At 32.6% G+C, this 9934-nt stretch overlaps 1 protein-coding gene across 2 annotated transcripts; it reads left to right on the forward strand.

Moving 5' to 3' along the window:
• Positions 1–198: 198 nt before the first annotated feature.
• On the forward strand, positions 199–9308 carry LOC117100002. Of its 2 annotated transcripts, XM_033239532.1 has the most exons (8): positions 199–779; positions 1257–1341; positions 1721–1948; positions 2321–3500; positions 3780–3917; positions 4313–4411; positions 4558–4649; positions 8921–9308. In XM_033239532.1, exons 1-8 carry the CDS (start codon positions 766–768, stop codon positions 9038–9040), a joined length of 1956 nt encoding a protein of 651 aa, XP_033095423.1. In that variant the 5' UTR covers positions 199–765; the 3' UTR covers positions 9041–9308. The 2 variants fall into 2 exon arrangements, with proteins under 2 accessions (XP_033095423.1, XP_033095422.1); XM_033239531.1 differs by lacking the exon at positions 199–779 and having other exon boundaries at positions 795–1341.
• Positions 9309–9934: the final 626 nt, after the last annotated feature.

Genomic DNA, 9934 nt, shown 5'->3' on the forward strand with positions numbered 1-9934 from the left:
TCTGTTGCTGGATTACCGTACGCCAGTGATTGCGCGATAATACTGGCGTTCGCTACGCCGCGCACAAGTTCACACCACTCGATTAACGTTACGCTAGCGTAAGTCGTTGTGTCTGAACATAGCCATATATGCATAACAGAAAACAATACACACATATTTATTTAAATTTATTCAAAATGTGTTCCTCAAGGGTCAGTACTTGGACCATTATTATTTTTTATTTTTGTTAATGATTTACACAATGCTTACAACAAACTGAACATTATACCCTTCGCTGATGATACCACTCTATTACTCTGGCTCTAACACCATGAATTTATTTAGTACAGTAAATTATGAAATTAAAGAAATAGCAAACTGGTTAACCATAAATTTTAATAAAACTAATTATATTCTGTATAGACCATATCAATGTACTTGTGATCTTCGTAATGCTGTAATTAATATTGTTGATAATATTATTGAGAATAAGCCTAATACATTATTGCCCCATCGCTTTTGATCAAGATTGATGTAAAGCATAACAATGCTACATGCGGCCTTATATAAATCAAGTATACCATACCAGAAACCATACCGCTAATTAACATAAGCTGTAATTATTTGAAAAATCAGCCTATCACTGGTACGAACTGCGCGTAGCAAAATGATGGTAATATGTTGTTATGGAAACAAAGAGTACGTCTTCCAGCACTAGAGTGATTTCACTTTTATAGCGCTTCATGTGGCGTAAGGAAGTTTATAATCCATGAAACAGCCACCGTAATGGAGCCGAGCTTGTAAGTAACCATCCCACTATAAAATGTGGTTTATTGTTCTAATCTTTCATTTCCTATTGCTATTTAACTAACACTAACTGTTCTTGTTAGTTCAGAATAGATATTACTGGTGGACACCATTTTGAAAAAAAAAATTATAATCTTAATAGCCTATTATGCAATTCTCGTTTAATAATCAAATCCCACCCTGTACTTATGGATCTATAAAATAAAATTTTAAGTAATATTTCACAATTTTTAAATTTATATTTGGTATAATATTGTGTTCATTAAGTTTCATTAATACATAGGCATACGTCGTTTTTTTTTTACATTATTGTAAAGTCATATAGTAAAACTGCTTAAATAAAGTTTATATCGTTTGTCTAATCGTACTTGGCTGCATACAATTTATTCATTTTTATATTTTGTAGTCATAATAATTTACTACAAGCATTATATTTTAATAATACGTTATATGTCCAATGATCTCTACAGCCAGCAACCACCAACCAGCAAACGCGTCAAAAGGAAAGACAAGGATGGCAAGAGTACCACTTCAAGTGTTGCATCGATAAGTCCGGTAAAACTCTTCATAAGTGTTAAACATTAATTTACTTATCATGGTTGGAATGTGTGTAAGATTTTAAACTATAGATGAGCGAATCTTATAATTTTGAATCTTTAACATTAATTGCATATTTCTTTTGGTATTTCTTGTTACTTGTTTCTTTTATATCACTCTTACTTACGACTACAAAGTGCTAATTTTTCCCCACTATTGTATACACGTAGAGGTTCCTATAGTTGTCTCAGTTTCCTCTCGAGCGAAGTTGCCACGAGCTAATACCAAAACGTAAAAACAAATTAAATCATTAGTAATTAACATAAAAATATTAATAAATAAACCCAATACAATAGGTCAAAAACACACCGACTTAACGTCGTTATTTATTTTATAGGCGACAGATACTACCCGAGGAGCAGTAAAGAATAAATGTAACGGCATCTGCACTGGTGCATCCTCTTTGGCTCCGAGTGGCAAGAAACAGCAAATGGTCAAGATGATGACCCTCATTCTGTTGCCCATATTTGCCCTAGTAGCTTTGGCCATTTCTGATCTCATAACAACTGTGAGTCGCAGTATTAACGCAACTGAAACGCGTCGGAATGTTCGTTTAAGCCAACAGGTAACATAATGTAACAACATTACCGTACATTTAAGATGCAAAATTTTCACTTGGTGGTGTTGAAATATAAAGCTTCATCATTAAATTAAATTGTGACTTCATGTAGAGTATCAGGTTTATCCTTATAATAAATTAATGGAAAAAAAACGTTAACTATACTGTACGGCTTATTTACATTATTCATAGAATTTTACCGGTTAAATCCAAATCTTAATTTCATTCGTTTGGGTTATAAGTTATTCTTTGCGTGATTAAAACTCTGGTGGCACATGTTAAAACACAGTTAATCTCTACAGACAAACTTGCGGTATCTAATATAATTATTGACGTATACAGAATATTAAGATTCTTGTTTGCCCTTTTGTTTCACAGGTTGGATCTCTTATCCATAGTTTGCAGCGAGAGCGTGATATGACCGCGCTCTACATTAGCTCACTGCTAGAAGAGAACGGACCAGAACGGAAGACCTTTCTCATCGATACCTACCCAATGACAGACGAGGTTATAGAAAGTCTTAATGACTGGCCAATGAAAGAAACAAGGGCATACAAAAAATTCAAAAACAAGCAAACCTTTATGAACTTTCTCATTAAATATCGTTTAACACTGGACAACCAAAACACAACCATCTACCAGGTAATCCACTTCTACACAGACGCAATACAGATCTTCGTTGACTGGTTCAACGAAAGTGTCGGAAAATCTGGCGGACAAGGTGTCTGGGAAACATTGGTTGCCTATCAGCTATTAATTGTTGGTATGGAGCAAATTGGTATTGAACGAACATTGGGTGCGGTATTTTTTACTCAAGGCGGGTTTCAGCAAGACGATTACCTTTGGTATATGAAGAAACTACAAGTCGGTGAGAGTAATATAAAGTCATCTAAAAAATACTCATCTCTAGTCAGCTCCATGTTAACAGAAAGAGTTTCTCAGGTCAAGTATGATTTTCAGACCACAATTTCGAAAATGAGAAAAGAAATATCTCAGAATAACATTAACAGACTTCCATCATGGCAAGAGGGGACCTGGTGGTTTGACAACATGACCATATACATCGATACCTTACATGAAATCCAGAGTCGGATGGCAGTGATTATTCTTTCCAGACTCGACGAGGCAATGAAGGCCGATACAGCTGGTTTATCGACTGGTATCAGTATCATGGTGGTCGTCATCATCATAGGATTAGTAATATTTAAAGCAGTTGAATCTTTGACATCATCGATCCAAGATTACACTCTCGTACTTGCTGACCAAACAAAAAAACTAAAAACTGAAAAGGAACGTACAGATACGCTGTTGTACCAAATGCTTCCGAAGTCAGTGGCAGAAAATTTGAAACGTCATCAGCATGTTAAAGCTGAGTCTTACTGCTCGGCGACAATCATGTTCTCAGATATTGTTGAATTCACTCGAATATGTTCTAAAAGCACTCCTTTTCAAGTTGTCGATATGTTGAATAATGTTTACACGATTTTTGACAAATATATTGACAGATATGATGTTTACAAAGTTGAGACAATAGGTGATGCCTACATGGTTGCATCGGGTAAGCAAAGCTTATGATAACATTAATGATAATAATAATAAATAGGATTTAATATAATATATAAATATAAGTTAAAATAAATATATTTTAATAATTACAATAGTTTATAAATTTAAAATTATATTGTTCAATAGCCACACGTAAGGATGAACTGAAATAATTATAGTGATGATTTAATCTACAAAGTGGTGAAATAGAGATGAAAAATTATAATATACATAACATAATGAGTAATGATAGGCCTAACCATTAATAGAAAATATTTGTTTTTATTAACAGGCATACCGAAACGAAATGGAAATAAACACGGTAGCGAAATCGCTCTTCTTGCATTAGACCTTATACATTGTATTAAAGGTGTTGGTATCCCACATAAACCAGGTTACTCTATGACGATACGAATCGGTATACACACAGGTAGGTAATCAAAACACACGTTTGCAATTTGAAGGTTTATCTTTCATCTCATAATAGAGTTTTCGAGTTGACCGACGATGTGAATGTAGAACGGATTCACTCATCCGTGACCGTCTATCGCTCTCTGCACGACGTAAATTTGGGCCAACTGCATTCGTTAGCTGTATTCTGATTATTGTGTTAAATTTTTAAAATAAATAAAAATTGTGTAAATTACAATAAAAATTGTATCGTAGATAATATACTGTATGTATTTTATGTAACATTGAGCTAACAAAAATGTATTGAATGTTGCCAATTGATTTAATGGTTTCATTAGGCATAGGCCTAGCTAAGCTGAATTTTTATACATGTAAAAATAATGCGGTATTAATGTGTTAATTATTTTAACGAAGGTGCTGTTGTTGCCGGAATTGTCGGTTCCAAGATGCCTCGTTACTGTTTGTTCGGTGAAACCGTCAACATGGCTTCCCGGATGGAATCAACTGGACTCCGTATGTATTTATATATCATGATCAAAATTTAATATAGGTCTATTAAAAAATATATATATTTGGAAAACCGTAACTGTAGATAAGAAACATTTAATTTGGTTACCCTTTTTAAAACGCCCGTTTTAACGGTCTATTTACTTTCATAGCAAATCGTATTCAGATAAGTGAAACAACTCACAACATTCTGTCGAACATTGGCGGTTTTTTAATGAATACGAGAGGAGAAATTTTTATAAAGGTAGGTGGATTGGCGTTAAAGGTAGGATTTGTAATCCCTACGCACGAGTAATGCGCCAATGTGAGGGAACTACAATAATTATCTCTTCGGTAAAATTGGTGCTGTAACATTGATTTTCCTCAAAGACAAATGGGCCATCTGATTAACACAAGATAATAAATACATTTGAATTTAAAACCATATAATAACAAATTCTCATATAAGCCCCACATTAATTTATAATATTTACAGGTAGTATATTTCATACCAAATGATATATTTACAGGTAGTACATGTTCCATAAAAAATGATCTAGTTTTCATTAAAAAAAAAAACACCAAATAACAGCATCAATTTAGACAAAATAATAATAATAAAAAAAGAAAAGCAAGATTGAGATTTTAACCCCATACGTTCGATCATCTTTACACACAAAACATGCATCTTTACCGCTCGGCTAAATTTCACCTGCCTATAGCTATACAGTAATATTATACCTCTGCAATACCACAACAGGCCGATACAAAGAAATGGCGCGACAGTTTTTATTCTCAGATTATCTATTATTTGTGCATCTTATAATTTTTCCCCCATATTTCATTATATATAAAGATATTTTTTTTAAATTAGGACAGCAGCTAAAAAAAATCTGCGTAGTCGAAGTTTTAACTACGACTAAATCAAGTCCTAGTTGTAGTTCAGCTGAAGACGGCTGGCAAGCAACGACTATCAAACTAACCAATGAAAAGAGCTAATTTAAATAGCAGACGAAATTTTAGAGATCCGGTAAGGCGGAAGAATATTAAACTGCCGTCCGTTTTTCAAAAACAAATTTCCTCATAATTCATAATAGACCATTATTCGCCTAAACTATATTATATAATAATAACTATATTAGTCGTTAACATCTAACGATAGAGAATTTCCTGTCACTGAAAATTTGCTTTCTTTAGAGAACTATTATAGTTGAGGTCGAGCGAGGGCGGCCCCATCTTTGTTGTTGTTACGGTGAATCTACGTGACCGCAACGCGACAGGATTTCGTGCAAATGAGGAACTGTTGCATGTGGCTAGCAAAACATGCTAATTTCGCCTTTTGGAAGCTAAACGTAATGTCCCTTTCCTTGAACACAGTGGAGATACATCAGACCTACTTATACAATCGTTTTTATTCATTTCACTTTATCGTAAGTTACAAAAAGCACGTTTTCATTGGGGTAAATATTTCAAGTCGGCGATTTAGCCTGACCCTAGGCTGACTAAAAAAATCGGCCTGTGGAGGTATAATTTTAGGCGAGGTTCGCGTCATTTAGTCGTAGTGCTAGTCGAAGTTCGTTTTAAGAATACGAAATGACGTAATTTTTAAGTTTTAGCTCGAACTGTGGCTAAAGTTCGTTTTAAGAATACCGGGGTCAGTCGAACGATGTGTTCGAGTTGGCTCTGTCAGTTGCGACAAAACTATATAAATAAATAACGTTCTAAAATCTACATCCTACTTCTGATGAGCACCAAATCGGGGAAGACCGAGATACATGTATTATTGTCAATGTGTGTAAGTTTGAAGTTAAACGATCCAGTAGTTTTTGAGCTATGCTCCCGGAAGGACAAACACAAACGTCACAAACAGACAGAGAGCCCGACAGACGGAGCTCATTGTAATACCCTCACCCTACTTCGTGGGGCGAGGGTAATAACAATTACAGAACGAAAGGAAATATATTACGTCTTCTCATATAAGCTAAATAAAGATATTTTTATAAATTATGTAAAATATTACAATCATTTGATGACAATAATCGATAGAACTTAAACATTTTTTGGGTTTATATAAAAGAAAGACGAATTACGTTTTTCCTAATGTCATTATAACGTAAACATACTAAGTTAAATGCAATTCGTCTCCCTGCATTGGTCTGAGCATAATTTACATATTCTACTGTTTTTGCTGACTTTATTCCATCTGCCTTTCTCTTCTAAATCTAGAATACAAATTCGAACATATGTCTATAATCAAATCTGTCTATAAATAATAAATAATTTTCTAATTTAAACTCATTTTTTAAAGGATTTAAAATGATTTAATCTAGAATATGTTTATATGTTTGGACTTTTTCTTTTATTGTAATGTTGTCTTTCTATATCAATGAGTTTCAGTCTTAGCTAAGAAATAAAAGAATCAGAATCAACTCCATGTTGTAAAAACCAGACATAAATAAAACCAATAGACTTTTCCGGAGTGTCAATCAAACTTAACAACTGACTAATCAGAACAGCGCTAGGAATACGCGCACCTCTTACAAACACACGTGTTGTCCAAAAACGCACGTGTTCGCGTATGTTTTAACACTGCCGTCTTGTGGGACCTTAGCAACAATATCCAAGGGGCGGAGCTTAGCGGAAAGGTCCATTGAACATAGAATTTTTCTTAACATAATATAACCAATAGGCCTATAATTCATTTCGTTCGACTTTTCTAAATTGAAAAAGATAACATTCATAAATATAACGATCATGTTCATTTCACTTAAGCGTAAACAATAACCAAACACATTAATTAAACATGTAACGTAAAGGGAAAATTGTCCTATATCTCCTGTTGCAGTCATAGCTGGTGCATTTGTGCTTAATCCTAACACAATTTTACATGCCCCATAATTCACTTTCATATGTCAATATTGGTAGAATTTTTACATCAAACATATGATTTCATATATTGGCTGGTACGTAACTAAAATGTCTATTGACAAAAGCTTTTAAAACTGCATTAGCATGATTACAATTTGTTTCTCTATCACTTTTCGTTGTCCGGTTGAACTAAATACAACTCCCAGATATTCAAAGGAATTAACAATTTGATGGGTTCTATATTATAATGCCATCTTTCAAATCGCTGTAATTTGCCACCTCTTTTAAACACTATGATTTTGGTTTTATCGCTATTTATTGTTGTTAAATTCCAAGTTTCACAAAAATCAAAAAGTTTATTTTATTAAGATTGTTGTAATCCATAAATTGTATCATTAACTAGAATTAAATCGTCGACATAATTTAAATGATTAAATAATGCATTGCGTAGACCTAATTTATTTTTTTTCTCTATTTTCAGATTTAAAATTTCACTTAAGTCATTAATGAAAATATTGAATAATAGATAGTGATAATAAGGAGGAACCTTGTTGTACACAAATTTACACTGGAACGAAAGCCCTATGTTATCACCAATTACTGTTTCTAGAATAAAGATGTTATCCGTAGTGCGATATCCTTTGCGAAAACCGACTTGTTTTTAGTTTAATACATTAAAGTTTTCTACCCATTCAGTTAATATTGAGTTAAGTATAGAGAAACATTTTACTTCAATCGGAACCAGTGATGCTCCTCCATAGTTATTTAGATTTCACGATTATTACCTTTTTGTTTATTGGTACAATTAAACTTATTGCCCATTACCATTGTGAAAGCTCGTATTTAGTAAACATTTAATATTATTTAAAAAAAAACACAAACCAGTCGATTCCAGGAGCTTTATTTAAGTTTTGAATTTAATTGCATTTTTTATTTCATCAAATGTAAAATCTTAAATTGTGTAATCACGATTATCGTAATAGGCCTATCTTCTTTATTCACCTCATTTAACGGGATTCGTTGAATGACTGTGTCTTCTGGTTAAAATAAATCATTAAAATGGTTAGTCAATCTGTTAAAAGAATTTTTAAAAAAGTGTATTGGTTCTTTTAATTTACTCCAAAATGATTTAATATCTTTTTCGGCAACTATATCAGTGTGTTTTTATTTAAATATAGGCCTAATGCTTCCTTTCTTCATATTTCTATTCATTTGAATGCATGCTTTCATGAGATCTTCTACATTTATTTAGACAAGTTTTAACGTATTGTTTATATCTTAAGCATTCCTCATCACACCAGCTATTACGAGAATATGCAAATTCATGCCTCGTTTATTTTGCACCGGTTTACACATACCTACACACATATATTGAATAGTTTTACTAATGTAGTGAACTGCGTCGTCAATATTATTTATGTTTGTGTTTCCATCTTGCGTTAAAACTTGGCAATTGACTGTATTTTCTGACCCAGTATACTTATTTTACTCTATGAGTATAGTTTCAGAATTGGCGTTATCATTTTCTCTATTAAATTTAGCATACATTAAACCATATGTAAACGGCATATGATCTGATTCAATACGGTTGTCTATGTTAATTGATGAATGTATAAATCCAGTAAACATAATGACAATTATTTAAGTTATTTTTTTTTTTTTATCCAGGGGCGTGGAATTGTTTTGACTTATTGGCTCATTGAGAAGGAAACATTCAGCGTGAGTCAGTCGGTTTCCATACCAATGCAGTTGCTCAACTTACAGTTGCCCGGACAATGCGTTCTCTAGTTCGTCACGAACCAACACAAGTACGAACATTACCAAGAAAACAAGCATCAAGCGAAGGGGATGCTATGTGCGTAGATTAACAAAGTGGATACCATCTAAACTTACATATAAAGAATCTCTATACTGTATATATACTTATTTTGTATATGTATATTAGTTCTATCAAGACCCATTCATTGTTTCTCACAGTATTATATATATACTCCTGTTACCTTCGTCGACGCTTGAGACACTTATATATACACATATATATATATACATATACATATATATACATATACATATACATATATATATACATATACATATACATATATATACATATATATACATATACATATACATATACATATATATATATATACATATATATACATATACAGATACATATATATACATATACATATACATATACATATATATATATATATACATACACATATATATATATACACACATACATATACATATATATACACATACATATACATATATATACATATACATGTACACATATACCTATATACATATACACATATACATATACACATATACATATATATATAAACACATATACATATATATATACACATATACATATATACACACACACACATATATATATATATATATATATATAAGTTTGAAAGGCAAATGGGGAAAACCCATAAAACAGCAAACGGCCATATAATGCAAAACAATTTAAAATTAAAATTAAAACGGAACGGTAGAGAAAATCTGATCAGAATGACAAAATAAACTAAGCGTCCACTGGAAGGAATCCCAATATCTGTAGACGGTCCGTTTCGGCCTTCCAGGCCTCATCAGTGCAGCTTGGGTACAGACCCAAACGAAACGTTCGACCAGCTTAGGTAGGGCCCAAACTAGTCCCAC

Source organism: Anneissia japonica, unplaced genomic scaffold, assembly GCF_011630105.1.
Source record: "Anneissia japonica isolate Jap-2015-1 unplaced genomic scaffold, ASM1163010v1 scaffold256_len832006_cov191, whole genome shotgun sequence".
Lineage (NCBI taxonomy): Eukaryota > Metazoa > Echinodermata > Crinoidea > Comatulida > Comatulidae > Anneissia > Anneissia japonica.